The sequence below is a fragment of the Salvelinus namaycush genome, chromosome 1, assembly GCF_016432855.1.
Source record: "Salvelinus namaycush isolate Seneca chromosome 1, SaNama_1.0, whole genome shotgun sequence".
In the NCBI taxonomy this organism is placed as follows: domain Eukaryota; kingdom Metazoa; phylum Chordata; class Actinopteri; order Salmoniformes; family Salmonidae; genus Salvelinus; species Salvelinus namaycush.
In genome coordinates, this window is record NC_052307.1 from 24,471,660 (window position 1) to 24,486,696 (window position 15,037).

Consider the following 15,037-nt stretch of genomic DNA (forward strand, 5'->3'; position numbering starts at 1 on the left):
ATTAGCTCATGTAGTGTAATTTTGAATGGCAGTGTTTTGAAATGGCAAACATGTGACTTTATGTCAGATTGTTGTGTCTTATGCAGAGAACCGTGTGCAGTGCATTTAAAAAGTGCCATTTTGAATTGCAAAATGTGTGTAAAGCAGAAAATGTGTTTAGACTTTTGGAGACTTGAGAAGAGGTTTTTCTCTCTGTGTGTCAGTTTAAATAATTGTGCTGTGCATGTCATTTTAGTGTGTTAGCAATTGGAAAAAACTGTAACCCACTGTTCCCTGGGTGCCAAAGGCATAGACAATGATTAAGGCAGCCCCCTGCACCTCTCTGATCCAGAGGGGTTGGGTTAAATGCAGAATACACATTTCAGTTGAAGGCATTCAGTTGTACAACTGACTAGGTATATCCATTTACAAACTCTTATTGCTGACTCATTCGGATAGTCAGGAAAATTAGTCAGCAACTTCATGAGTGAATTCAATAGTGCAATAATACCAGAAATGTATGTATTCAGATGGACATGTTTCAAGTCTTTATTTGTGTTCAGTACTGTACATCATTGATCCCACTCAGAATATGTCTAAGGCATTGAAAATCAAGTATATTGAACACAGTGGTGTTCTTATATGCATATTGTGGTGACAGAAATGCACATAGGTTTTTCAAACAAATATTTCACAGGCTAATACAATACAGTATTTGCTCACAAAACTCCACACATTCTCTTTCTCATTTCTCTCACCCATAGAGCACTCATATTGCATTTATTTTAATGTATTTCATATACAGGTATTTGCTTTTTATTATTTATCGCCTTGCTGGCACACACATGCATACACTGTCATGTTTTGCTTCACTCAGTGTACAGCCATACTACCTCCTTGCACACAAACATAAAGGCCTCTGCTGTATACAATGGTTTCCTGATTGATTGTACTGAACTGATGGATCTTTTTGTAGAGCACCTCGATATGGGACAATCAATGTGTCATTCATCAGAATCTTGATTTAAATATTTTTGTCCTTTGGCTTCTCTTTTTCCTCTGCCACTTCTACTTCCTTTTTGCTTTCATCCTCTTCTCCCTTATCATGCCCTTCTTCTGTTTCATTGGCTCCATCCTCCTCTCCATCTCTACCTTTTTGGTTTTCATCTCCTCCATCGTCTCCATTTTCTTTAGCCTCCTCTTCTGCCTCTTCCTTCATATCTCCATTGTCACCTGTAGGTAGAGACAATGTGATTAGTTGCTATCCGCTGCAGATACGGAACCTGACAACTCAAAACCTTCATGAAAATGTTTTGAAAGCACATTAATTTAAACTCTGGACAATACTGACCTTCTGCTTTTTTCTCTTCTTCAACATCCTCTTCCTTTGCTTCCTCGTCTCCCTTCTCCTCTCCTTCCTCCTCCTCCTCTTCTTCCTGAGGACTTGACTCAGCAGGCTGTGCTTGACTAGCAGCTATAATCTCATCTGCAGAGGAGAATGATGAGCTGTACATGCGTAGGTAGGGGGCACCAGAGCTCAGGCTGGACTGCATGGAAAACATGGGGCGGTTGCGGGATGGGGCAACACACAGGCTTTGGGAATAGACACTGGACATTGCCCCTGGTCCTACTGCACTGAAGCGATTCTCCTCCCCTTCAAGCAGCTTCCTGGAAAGATAATAGATACATAGGGTAGATATGTACATAACATGTAGATAATGAGAGATGGCACAAAACATGCTGATCTAATTTTATAAGCCACAGACCTGTAAGCTGCGATCTCGATGTCCAGAGCCATCTTAACGTTCAAGAGGTCTTGATAATCCTTCAGGTACCGAGCCATTTCATTCTTGGTTGTCCTCAACTCGTCCTCCAGCTGGCCAATTGATTCCTGTTATTGGAGAGATGCTTTATTATGTTAACAGTGTAACATGATTAATAAAGTGTTTATTGTGGAATAACTATGAAATAAATACATTTTAAGTAATAAGGAGGCACTCTAAAACAATACTATACAAACTTGGCACTATTTTCTAGTGTAGACATGTTTTCAATACACATCATTATCAAATTATTTGTACATGTAATCTATAGTCCAAAACTTACCTTGTTGACTTCACGGATGCATTACACCGCATTTCTGTAGAATATTGTGTACATTTGTCTGAAGGATTAGGCTCAGCAGGGTCTAATGCAGATATTCGACACGTGACATTTTTTTTGAGAAATCGTATGCTTTTCATTCATGCGGCTCTGGCACTGACCTGTAGGGCTGCGATCTCAGCACTCTGTTCCTCCTCTACCTCCTGTAACTGATTCTCCAGGGACTGGTTCCTATCACGGCAGGCTTCAATCTCCTGGTTCCGTGTTTGGATCAGGCGGCGGTACTCCCCGGCATCTTCTTTGGCATTGCGAATGTTGTCTGTGTTGCGGGAGGTGCCTTCTGTCATCACACTCACCTTGCTGCGGAACCATTCCTCGGCTGACTGGAGGTTGCGATGTGCCAGTTTCTCATACTGGACACGGATGTCTCGGAGGGCTGAAGACAGGTCTGGCTTGGCCACCTCCATCTCCACGGACACCTGGGCATTGTACTGCACCTGGGTCTGCAGCTCAGCTATCTCCCCCTCATGGAGACGTTTCAGGAAGGCCAACTCATCCAGCAGCGTCTCCGTCCTCTTCTCCAGCTCAACACGGCCCAAAGCAGCCTCATCCGCCCCTTTCCTGGCATCCATCAGTTGCCCCTCCACCTCTTCCCTGATCACTACCTCCTCTTCATAACGTCCCTGCAGACTCTGCAACACCTCCTCCATCTGGTCCCTGTGGTTCTGGGCAGCCTGTTTCTCATCGCGGGCCTCCTCCACAGCAGCACGGAGCTGGCGGATCTCGTGCTCATACAGGGACCTGAGGTGGGAGGGCTCCACATGCCTCTGCCTGAGGATCAGCAGTTCAGCATCCAGCACCTGGTTCTGCTGTTCCAGCTCGTGGACGCGCTCAATGAAACTGGCAAAGCGGTCATTCAGCTCCTGTAGCTGGGCTTTCTCCTGAGTCCGCACGGCCTTGAACTCAGTGCTCACCTGCACCGCCTGGCTGATGTCGAGTTCAGCAGCGGCAGCAGATCTGGGGGTAGACAGCAGCATGGAGGAGCTACGGCTGTATGTTGGGTAATGCAGCCGGGATGACCCATGGTATGAGAGGGGGGCAGAGTGGCTGGAATACACCGACCTGGATGCCATCCCTCCTGCACTGTCTCCATACCCTCCACTGCGCAGCATCACCCTCCTCTTGTGGGAAGAGGAGGGAAAGTAAGGGTCGTAAGCAATGGAACTCATGACTTGCGAAACAGGCAGCTCTAACCGTAATGGAGTTGCTGGGTCGACACAGTGGAATCTGCATCACTGTATCTTTTATAGAGCTGGTAATGACTGTGACGCAAACCTTTTTTTAGAGCACTGACAGCAGGGATCAATGACAGCGTCAGCCAGCCAAGTCTGAGCTGTTAAGGAAGGGAATGAGAGAGATGTAAGGGGCGGGGTTAAGCAGTGATAAGGGGTGGGGATAAGCAGTGGAGAGAGACGGAGGGCAATGAGGACAGTCTGAGAAAACAAAATATACATTTAGCTGTGAAGCATGTCTATCTCTCTAAAACACGATGAATAGCAAATATTACCATTAGCCCCTAAAAACAAACAAAATCTCAGCAGCGCATCAGCTGACTGCAGAGGCTTTAAACTACAGCGCTGGCAATTGAGGGAGCAAGACTTTTGCCAACAATGACACAGCACTGCACCATTTTGCCACTACCCTACAACTGTGTGAGTCCAGATCACTGCAGAGTGACTCATTTTGAACCTCATTTTTGTATCAGTTTAGCTTTTGCTCCACATTTGTATCAGTATTAAAAACCTTTGCCATTTTTATGTAGCCCTTGGTTGAGGCTTTATGGTGACAGTACTACTGGACTGACTGTTGCAGGTTTCTGGGTTTGAAACCCATTTGGGCTATCCCCTGAATTTTCGATTACATTTTTCCTGTATCTGGCTATTCAGACATGGCTCTAGTCTAGATATGCAACCTCGCACAGACTCCAAAACAATCTATACACAATGGTCACATCTTCGGGAAGCCTATTGAAGACAATTAAAAATTGTGAATGTAATTATATTTTGTGAAAATCGATTAATCATCTAAAGACGTTTCCCTCTATCTAGCTACTCAGACTCTACATATGCTATACCAGCTCTCAAACTTCTAACTCATGTCTATTTAAAGTTCATGTCTTGAGAAAGCTTTATGAAGACATTTAGAAGTTGTGAATGTAATGATATTTTTGTGAAAATTCTGATTAGGCACCAGATATACCATACAAGTGCTCACAGATCTAACTGATGTATATTTAAAGTTCCACTAAGAGGAAGCCTTATCAAGAAAATTAAGTGTTGTGAATGATATTTTTGTAAAAACGTCTAAATTGTCTAAAAACATGTACTCAGATTATGCTGTAGATATACCATGCCATTTCTCACATCAGGTTCACAGGTAATCAAGCATGGATGATGGAGAATCAGGGTTTTACAGCTAATACAAATCACTACTGTAATTCATAATTTCAAGCATCCTTGTAGTCCCAACCCCATAGTCCCAAAACAGGTTACTGCTGCATAAATCAGTTTTCCTTGGTTACAGAGACCACCACACCCCACCAAAGATGCTTTACTACTCTGGTTTGAGACAAATATTATGGGTAAACCATGGACAAATATGCCCATTGCCCCCAACCTAACCTGACTCTTATGTATCTTTGCCATTGGTTAAACCAGAAGAGGCGATGCGAGAGGGTTTACTCCGCCCCAAATCTTTCCACGAAAATAAGACCACGAAGTGGTCAATGAAAGTGTCGATTTTGGTCAACAAAAAATGTAATTGCTCATTTGTTACCAGGCTTATTTGATCGAATAGAAGTTTCGTAATGTTCGGGTTGTTATGAATGCACTGATTTAAGTGGACGCACGTGGCATTCCGGCAACTTTGTTCACACGCGTATCTGCCCTCTCATTGGCTAGAACTGTCCCATCTGATCTCGCCTCTTCCCGCCTGGTTTCCATTTTTGTTATTTGCATTGTTAGAGCGGTCACTCGACTATTTTGTCAATATAATAGATTATATTTGGGTAAACTGGTTTTGCAAGGCATCGTATTTTTATTATTATTTTTGTTATCAAATATAACCGACAGACATTATGGAGTTTAATAATTGAAAATAACATAAAAGCATACGCGAAGTGACGATGACACTTATTTAGAAAATAATTTACAATATTATAATATTGGACTGTAGACAAGCTTTTCTTATTATTTAGTCATTTCAGAGATTCAATTATAGACATAAAGTCTATCGAGAATACTTAAAAGAAGGGTTGCCGGGGGGTCTGAATAAAAGCCCTAAATGAAATGAAGTGAACAGAGCCGTGCACCAATTGCAATATCAGATCTTATGATTGGCGCTTCGAACCCGCCCTGTATTAGGCTGTCCAATAACCCACGATTTTACTAGTCACCGGATCATTCCCCCATGCAGAGTGAACGAGCTCTCTAGTGCATTCACAACAACAAAGGAGTGTCAAAGTTTTCAAGACCCTCACAGCCAGCTGGCTTTATAATATTGTATCATATTGATGCAGACTCCCAATATATGTTCGATTGTCAAAGTACCGAACAAGTCTGGTCAATGCAGGGAATGATGAGATTGGGAAGGATTGGTAAGTGGCTAGTAACAAAAATGTGCAAGTGATGCACACCGAGACTATTAGCTAGCTAGCTAGCTAGCTAGTTGTACCGCGCTACTGAGACTGATTCGGGTCAGGATGGAATAAGGATAGCAAGCAAGCTAACTATATATTTTTTGTCATCAAATCAACAACCTCACCTCGGTTAGTTTTCTATCGGTAGATTGTGATGTCAAGTCTTTTTTTACATGGGTATCACTAACGTTAGCTAGCTAGCTATGATTCGACATAGGGTTATCATCGGTGTTTTGCAGCTTGCCTCCTATCTTTGCCCTAGACGATCGATAGCTAGCTACATAGCATAATTTCTGACACTGACATTCACTTGCTAGCTAGCTATACACTTCATGTTATTAACTTCTATTTTCAACATTGATCTTTAGCTTAGCATTGCTGCAGTTGTCTTGAAAAACTATTTCAACTAAAGAGTAACGTTACAGTACATACAGTTAGCTAACTTACATCTCCTGCAGCAATGTTTATCCAATATAATTTGTGTTTGTGTTTACAATCTTGTCTGTAGGTCTGGACAGTTGGAATTGATGGCCATTGTAGGCGCATGACTCAAAGATGGTTTGTTTCTTTATTTTACATCCTAACAATCCTATACAAATAGCCACAACTTCCAAAGTAGTAGCGATGAAGTAGTTGCTCAATGCATTCTCCTGAACAGGTAGTCAAATCGTTAGTCATATACTGTACCAGTACCACATGTTCAGTTTTTCACAGGACCATCAATTCTCACATTTGTATTGCACATTGATGTCTTTGGCCAATAATGTAATATTTTATTTTCTTCAGATCCGGATTGCAGCACTAAATGCAGCCTCAGCCGCAGCGGATGAGTCTGAAGACCCTCTGAAAACTAAAAAGAGTCGAACTAAGGAGGCTCAGGTGTGGTAATCTTGCTGAGCCTCATTACACTAACCACATTTGGTTCAACTTTGCTTTCAAAGTAGATATTTGCTTGTTCTGAATTATTGCCCTATTTTTCCTCTACAGGAAGCAGAGGCATTTGCTTTGTATCATAAAGCATTAGATCTTCAAAAGCATGACAAGTTTGAGGAGTCTGCAAAGGCTTATCATGAACTCCTCAAAACCCCATTGCTCAAAGAGGTATCATTCCCTTCAGAGACTCGATGTGTTTCACTGCATGTCTCATTGAAATGATCCTGCACAATAACCCTTTATATGATTTAAATGTTGTCATGCCTCTCACAGGCAATGCCCTCGGACGACCAAAAGGTGGGTCTTAAGCATCCAGGGCTGATGCTGAAATACTCTACCTTCAAAAACCTGGCTAGTTTGGCTGCGCTGCGGGATGATTTGGAGACAGCCATGGAATTTTACTTGGAGGTAAACTCATCCAAAGAGAGCATAAGTTATGTAACCTATCAGTAAACCATATAACTAATAAGGGGTAAGGTACATCTTAGCGGGAGACTAAATGTTGTTTAGTGTACACAATACATTTGTTCAAGTCCATGTGACCTGAAGATACAGTATATGTTTTCTCGCAGGCTGTGATGCTGGATTCCACAGATGTGAACATGTGGTACAAGATTGGTCAGGTGGCGGTGCGACTGCTACGCATTCCTTTGGCGCGGCATGCCTTTGAGGAGGGTCTGCAATGTAACCCAGACCACTGGCCCTGTCTGGATAACCTCATAACTGTTCTCTACACACTCAGTGACTACAGCTGTGAGTCATTCCTCTGTATGTCTGTCCTCAGTCCTTTGCACAGTGACAAACTAATCAGTATTGTTTTTATCATATTTCTTACTCTTTAGAACTGTTGATTTGAAAACAAGGTTTAGGGGTGGTCCAGGTGTGCAAAAATGATGGAGATAATTATTTATTATACTGTTTTCCAGGCTGTTTGTATTTCATCTGCAAAGCCCTGGAAAAGGATCATTGTTACACCAAAGGGCTGGTGTTGAAGGAGAAGATCTTTGAAGAACAGCCTTGTCTGAAGAGGGACTCCATGCAAATGTTCCTGAAGTGGTACGGCCCTTCTACCCACCTGTTTACTTATCCTAAATGTGTGCTGTCATACAGCAGTCCATGTGGTCATGATCTTGTCCTCATGCTCCATATGCAGTGACATGTCCATTCACTATGTGGAGGTGGATGAGGAGGAGACCCAGGCCATTGTGGAGGAGGCGATGGATCTGCGACGGCGCAGGCAGGCTCTCTCTGCCCGGGAACCCAAACCAGACCTGGTCCTAGTCCAACCCATCCGCTGTTTCTCGTGAGTCTTCACACTTAATCTTATCTGTTGACAGGTGGACGCGCTTTCCCTTCTCCTCTTGTAGTTTCACAGGATACAGAGTTGCTGTGAATACTTAAACATCTATTTATTTTTTGGAGTTTACTCCCTTGCTTTTCACTTTGATTAATGATAGGATTGTTTTAATTGACAAAGCATTTAGCATTGTTATGATTCTCAGGTGGAAGAATGTTGGAGAGAGCCTCCTTGCCATGTACAGACATCAGACCACCTGCGAGCCGCCACGTCCAAGCCTGGGCCGCAGAATTGACCTGTCCCAGTACCGCGACCCCAACTGCCTCCAGGCCTTGCCTCCTGAGCCCTGCCCTCCTGTCAGTGATATTCAGACCATCCCCAGCAGCAGCCCCAGCTCCTCCCTGCCTCCACTTCCTGTCCCTGAGCCATCAGCACTGTCCCAGCCCAGCCCTCTGGTTCAGATCACACAGAGCCAGACGGTAGAGGTCACTACAACTACAGCCCCCTCTGTTGGTCAGTTGTTTCTTTTCATCTAATTTAGCATGTCAATTCCATTGATTTGCAAGCATTTAGACAACAAAACAAATTGTGTCAGAATGGCTTAATGTATGCTCTGATAATTAATGTATTGTTTAAATGTCAATTTGTGCCTTCACAGCTATGGAAACCTCCTTCACTGTGAAGGAGAAGGAGAAGAAGGCCCCTAAGAGGAGACGCACAATGGAGGACAGCGGAGACACTGCCAAGCGCCGCTCAGCTCGGGTCAGAAACACCAAGTGCAAGAAGGAGGAGAAAATCGACTTCCAGGAGCTGCTTTTCAAATACCTACCATCCAGGTATTGTCATGAACCCCAAAGGAACAATAACAACGCAATGCAAATATATTGTTTTGGATGGTGATGAGGCTCTCCTGTTCCACTCAGACTAAAGAAGTTTGACCTTGAGGATGACGACGAGAGCCTGAGTAACCTGGAAGCTCAGTGTGAAGTTAAGCAGGACTCCCAGCTGCTCCATGGCAACAGCGGCATGCTTTTAGACTCTATTGAATACATGGAATCAGGTACATGTCTTATACAATCCTCTACATGACTCCAATGCATTAATGTCAAACATCTTATAGGATTTACATGACATTGTCATTCTTCATCCCCAGAACAAGAGGATGTCCACAACTTCCTGCTCAATAATATGAGCAATGGTGGGATATTAGAGTTGATGATGTGCTATCTGAAAGCGGTGGGTCAGAAGTTCATGGAGGAGTGGCCTCGGGGGCTGACTGCAGTGGTGCTGGAGGTGTTTCACAGCTGGAGGAAGCACAGTAGCGGCCTGCCCAACCCTCTGCTCCGCGACTGCAGTAATCAACACATACGGGTATGGGACAGCCCAGGGATCTATTGTGACTCTCTCCTGATTTGTTACTTCATCAACAGTGTTTTAAATTGAAGTACCAATGTTTTGTCATCCCACCTATTGCACCTGTCAATCTGTCTGTAAATGGGTTGTAATTGGTGTTTCATGTGCAGGAAATGTTTCTGATGAGCCTATCATGTATGGAGCTTCAGTTGGAGCAATGGTCTCACAGCAAAGGCAAAAATGGTATGTGTCAGACAGATCGCTTTACTTTGGTATTCCTTTATGAAATAACCATATTGGTTGGCTTCTTTTTGAATAACCATACTAGTATATTCCTTACTTTTCCTTTTTGTAAAGGGTCGCCGAGAAAGTGCAGTGGGGGCCAGAGCAGTGTTGTGTGTGAAGCAGAGTTCCCAGGGCAGCACTTTGAAGGGGACCTGTTACAGCTGGCCTTGGGATCATCACAGGGGTACTTGTTTGAGGACAACTGGGTGGCCGTGGTGGTACGTGTTTACTGGCTCAAGGCACGCTTCTTGGCCCTGCAGGTAACCTTAACATTCATCCTGTAACCTCATTTACCCCTGTTTTCTTTTGCATATTTACCTTAGCGCTTAGAATTTATTTTTTATTTTTTTTGCATCATACCGAGTTGACCCCTCTCCCAATAAGTCTCACATATTGATTTTTCTTAATCATTGAATCGAATCTGATCAACATTTTCTGTTGATGTGATTCATAACAAACGTCTTGTTTTGTGTGCTTGTGTCTTCTCACAGGGAGACATGGACCAGGCCCTGGAAAGCTATGATGTGTGTACAGACATGCTGCAGAGTCACGCACGGACCACAGAGGAGGACAAGTACACCATCTACCTGCCCAACCTGCGTGTGGATGCAGCCATCTCAGTGGAGGAGGTCAGTGACCAGTAAAACTAGCACACAAATACCCTATTTGAATAACATGCACTTGGTCCTCACATGTGATCTATTATTTTGTCCAACCATCTCGTTAGAGCATGTAGGTCCCCTGTGGTTTTGAGTTGTCTGGTTCATCAAAAAGAGTTTCTTTCTCCAAATGTCATTGACAGATTGATAAGAAGCTGAAGTCTCTGGAGCGTTGTCAGTCCCTGGAGGAGATCCAGCGTCTGTTTGAGTCTGGGGACTATGAGTCTGTGGTGCGGCTGCTGCAGCCCACTCTCAGCTATGGCTCTGGGCGGGTCAAGCCTCTGGAGTTTGTCAGCTCTGTTCCTGAGAGGCCTGCCCAGCTGCTTCTGCTGCAGGTTAGCTTCTGGATTCATACAGCAATAGATGTACTGTGTTCGGTGTCTTTTATATGAGTCTCCTCTTTTTAAGAAGTCTTTCTCTGTTTGGCATGGCACTACTTAACAGTGTGCTACCGACGTGGAAAAGGACAAGCAGTGTTATTGCTTATCACGTCAGTACATTCTATGAGCATGATGACATGTACAATAGACAGCCATTGAGCCATTTTTAGATGGATGACATTTTTCCTCTTTTCTCGGCATCTCTGTACCCCAGAACTCCCTGTTGAAGCAGAAGGACTATCGTCAGTGTCTGGAGTGCACCGAGGTGGCCCTGAACGAAGCCCTGCAGCAGCTCAACACTGTCCCAGCCAGCTCTCACTCGGCCAAAGAGGAATGGGTCTCCACCATCACAACGCTGCTGGGAGGCATCGAGGTCTGCTTCACAGAGGACCTTCAACTCCTGAGCAACGTCAACCGCTACACCAGCATGGCCCGGCTGGCCAACAACCTCATCCAGGTCAGATGCACACCAGGGAAACACTGACACTAATGTATCTGGTAGACACAGAGTGTGTTTGGAAACAGAAAATCATATTCAAATTTGTTGTGTGTCTTGTCTCCAGCTGATTGACTGCATCATGGTGATCCCAGATGATCCCAAGGAGCCTAATTTCTCCTCGGTCCTGCCCTGGATTCTCCTGTACCACATCATCAAGCACGAGGAGGCTGCTTTCAACTGCCTGCTTCGCCAGCACATATCAGTAGGGGACGATGAAGGTATGTGGTGGTGGAGTGCATCATGTTCATAACTGCGAAGATGTCCTCTTTTAAATCCATGTTGGAAGCCCTAAAATGACTTGTTCCCTGTGACCCTCTTCAGAAGACTCTAACACCCCCATGCTGCCCTCCTCCTTGATGCTGCTCAACACGGCCCATGAGTATCTGGGCCGCCGCTCCTGGTGCTGCAAGTCAGACGGCGCTCTGCTCAAGTTCTATGTGAGTTGGTCAGCAGGGCTGCGATTGTGTGGACATCCTCTGTCAGCTCAGTTAATTCCCTCTGTTTTGTTTACCTATGATATGGCTTTAATTAGTTTCTAATTGCTTTCAAAGTATTTTTCATAGTTTAATCAGGATAGAATGTTACTAGTGTTGTCTTCATGTTCAGGTTTGTGTTCTGGAGAAAGAGCTGGCTGCCTCTAAAGCGGAGGCCACCCATCCCTACAAAGAGGAGTTGGAGATGGCCTTGGAGCAGTGCTTCTACTGCCTGTACGCCTACCCCAGCAAGAAGAGCAAGGCCCGCTATCTAGAGGAGCACTCTGCTCAACAGGTCAAACACCAGCCCTCTTACAGGGATACTGTGAGATCTGGCATTCAAGCCCTTGTTTTACTTACGCTGCAAACGGGGACATAAAAATGGTGTCCACGAGTTCATCTGACTCTGGGTAAGTAGAACCAGAGCCAGAATGCCAGAATCCAACAGTATCCCTTTCATGTCGTATTACTGACTGTCCTTTATCTTTCAATGCCATTCACATTTCTGTCAGGTTTTGTCCTATTGTTTTGAGAGAGGATAAGCTAATGGAAATCATGTTAAATCATGTGAGATCATGTAATATGTTCAACTGGCTACTAGGTGGCTGTCAATCCGTCATGAGGTTGTTTACACACTGGTACTGGCTTGTAGTGTAACTGTGATATGCAGTAATTGCATGATGAATAGACTGCTCCTAAGGGACCAGGTTAATTAGTTAATGAATGCAACCCCCGACTAATTAACTACTGGTTGGTCATCCGAGCCATAAGACCCAAGGACTCTACTAGAATGGGTCAAGACATGAGTAAGCAATTTATGTACTTTCAGGGAATTTTAATGAGATTGATTATCTGGCTGCATCTGCTTAAGAATGTACCAGCCAGTGCTTTTAGTCCCTTCTCATGCTAGAGGGAATCACCAAGGTTTCAGTTAGAAGCTGTTTTTCTGTTTTTCTATCTCAAGGCCATCAGACTGTTAAACAGCCATCACTAACATTGAGTGGCTGCTGCCAACATACTGACTCAATCTCTAGCCACTTTAATAATTAAAAATTGGATGTAATAAATGTATCACTAGCCACTTTAAACAATGCCACTTTATATAATGTTTACATACCCTACATTACTCATCTCATATGTATATACTGTACTCTATACCATCTACTGCATCTTGCCTATGCCGTTCGGCCATCGCTCATCCATATATTTTTATGTACATATTCTTATTCATTCCTTTACACTTGTGTGTATAAGGTACTTGTTGTGAAATTGTTAGATTACTTGTTAGATATTACTGCATGGTCGGAACTAGAAGCACAAGCATTTCGCTACACTTGCATTAACATCTGCTAACCAAGTGTATGGTGCCTGTAATCGAACCCACAAATGCTGATGCTCCAGATACTCAACTAGTCTAAAGAAGGCCAGTTTTATTGTTTCTGTAATCAGTACAACAGTTTTCAGCTGTGCTAACATAATTGCAAAAGGGTTTTCTATTGATCAATTAGCCATTTAAAATGATAAATTTGGATTAGGTAACACAACATGCCATTGGAACACAGGAGTGATGGTTGCTGATAATGGTCCTCTGTACGCCTATGTAGATATTCCATAAAAAATCTGCCATTTCCAGCTACAATAGTCATTTACAACATTAACAATGTCTACACTGATTTTCTTTCAAAAACAAGGACATTTCTAAGTGACCCCAAACTTTTGAAAGATAGTGTATATATGCGTTAAAATAATATGATAATTATACAGATTTTTTTTAACAGTACAATTTAATATTTTTTCTTATCAAAACTAAATGTGCCTTACTATGGCGTGCAGGTGGAACTCCTGTGGAGCAACGCCCTCTTCATGTTCCAGTACTTCAAGCCCAAGACTCTGCCTGAGTTTGACAGCTACAAGACGAGCACGGTGTCTGCTGACCTGGCCAACCTGCTGAAGAGGATCTCTGGCATTGTGCCCCGAAGTGACACTCCCATCCTCACCATGGACGAGGTGTCAGCCTACATCGAGGGCACGGCTGGGAAGGTCAGTACAGGGCATTTGTGAGTCACAAATGCTAATTGACTGTACATCGCCTCAATCTGGCTTTACATGTTGCCATGGAGAATGCTTTAGGCCTATACAGCACGTCATGACCATTCATTATAGGTCATGACACTGTACAAGTCATATTATACATTCAAATATATGTCTGGTTTACAAATGGAATACTTAATATGTATAAGATTCTAGTTGAATCTGTAAGACTGATGTCAGACCTGACCTTATCAGCATAGTAGATCATGAGATCATCCAGTGGTTCTTCCCACCTAGGAGCCAGTACCTTGCCTTCCTGAGGGGGGCGCTCCAGCACCCCCTGTGGTCAATGAGATCTTCTACCTCCTGGCTGACTACCACTTCAAGAACAAGGAGCAGTCCAAGGCCATCAAGTTCTATATGCATGACATCTGTGTTTGTCCAAACAGGTCAGTTCTGTTCGCTGCTATAGTTCTGTTGTTGTTTTAGTATAAACATTTTAAGCAACTCAACATGAATATATGTTTTTTTTTACCTTCAAGATGATTTTTAAATGGTGTGATGTTGATGATTTTCCCTTGGCATGATTCATTGTATGGTTGTAGGTTTGACTCCTGGGCTGGCATGGCACTGGCGAGGGCCAGCCGCATCCAGGACAAGCTCAACTCCAACGAGCTGAAGAGTGATGGCCCCATTTGGAAGCACTCCCTGGCTGTGCTCAACTGCTTTAAGAGGGCCCTGGAGATCAACAGCTCCAACCTGGCTCTGTGGATCGAGTACGGCACCATGTCCTATGCCCTGCACTCCTTCGCCTCGCGTCAAGTCAAACAGTGGAGGAGCGAGCTGCCCCCTGAGGTCGTCAAACAGGTGCAGTGGACAGACCAGTGTATAGAATACTCATATGCACTGTATTCTGTTGTACTTCTCTAAACTAAATGATGTCACACCCTGTCACTTCCGGTCATCATGTGTCTGAATTCATTGTTTAGTCGATTGATCTGTCTAGGGGAGGTAAATCACTGCTGACAGTATTGGATATAATGTGTGTGTGTTTTTCAGATGGAGGAGAGGAGAGATACAATGCTGGAGACGTCGTCCCAGTGTTTCCAAGGGGCGTCTCGGTGTGAGGGGGATAGTGATGAGGAAGAGTGGCTCATCCATTACATGCTGGGGAAGATAGCTGAGAAACGAAAGCAGCCACCCCGGGAATACGTCCAGCTCTACAAACAGGTGCACAGCAGGGGACACTATCTGTGGACTCAAGTGATTCATAGGTCTGCCTTGCAGACTAGATTTGTACAGACTGGGGGAGTCTGAGGGCTCAAAGGACTAGGGATGTCCATGGAGG

At 44.0% G+C, this 15,037-nt stretch overlaps 2 protein-coding genes across 2 annotated transcripts in view; one reads left to right on the forward strand and one right to left on the reverse strand.

Annotated features, from left to right (window-relative positions):
* Nucleotides 1-520: 520 nt before the first annotated feature.
* LOC120054620 (neurofilament light polypeptide-like) lies at nt 521-3,778 on the reverse strand. Its single transcript, XM_039002107.1, has 4 exons — nt 2,244-3,778; nt 1,746-1,870; nt 1,331-1,647; nt 521-1,212 (listed from the first exon to the last, which is right to left on the reverse strand). Exons 1-4 carry the CDS (start codon nt 3,309-3,311, stop codon nt 1,004-1,006), a joined length of 1,719 nt encoding a protein of 572 aa, XP_038858035.1. The 5' UTR covers nt 3,312-3,778; the 3' UTR covers nt 521-1,003.
* A 2,641-nt stretch (nt 3,779-6,419) lies between these two features.
* Nucleotides 6,420-15,037, forward strand: part of LOC120051135 (calcineurin-binding protein cabin-1-like) — a 61,137-nt gene continuing 52,519 nt past the window's right edge. Inside the window, exons 1-22 of the mRNA XM_038997834.1 lie at nt 6,420-6,437; nt 6,566-6,658; nt 6,986-7,120; nt 7,285-7,465; nt 7,639-7,768; nt 7,866-8,015; nt 8,215-8,522; nt 8,668-8,845; nt 8,933-9,069; nt 9,163-9,380; nt 9,533-9,605; nt 9,720-9,907; nt 10,139-10,276; nt 10,450-10,641; nt 10,901-11,143; nt 11,250-11,403; nt 11,507-11,622; nt 11,792-11,953; nt 13,492-13,698; nt 13,987-14,138; nt 14,295-14,556; nt 14,749-14,919. Coding sequence (XP_038853762.1) covers nt 6,420-6,437; nt 6,566-6,658; nt 6,986-7,120; nt 7,285-7,465; nt 7,639-7,768; nt 7,866-8,015; nt 8,215-8,522; nt 8,668-8,845; nt 8,933-9,069; nt 9,163-9,380; nt 9,533-9,605; nt 9,720-9,907; nt 10,139-10,276; nt 10,450-10,641; nt 10,901-11,143; nt 11,250-11,403; nt 11,507-11,622; nt 11,792-11,953; nt 13,492-13,698; nt 13,987-14,138; nt 14,295-14,556; nt 14,749-14,919 — 3,606 coding nt within the window. The remainder of the gene's footprint in view (nt 6,438-6,565; nt 6,659-6,985; nt 7,121-7,284; nt 7,466-7,638; nt 7,769-7,865; nt 8,016-8,214; nt 8,523-8,667; nt 8,846-8,932; nt 9,070-9,162; nt 9,381-9,532; nt 9,606-9,719; nt 9,908-10,138; nt 10,277-10,449; nt 10,642-10,900; nt 11,144-11,249; nt 11,404-11,506; nt 11,623-11,791; nt 11,954-13,491; nt 13,699-13,986; nt 14,139-14,294; nt 14,557-14,748; nt 14,920-15,037) is intronic.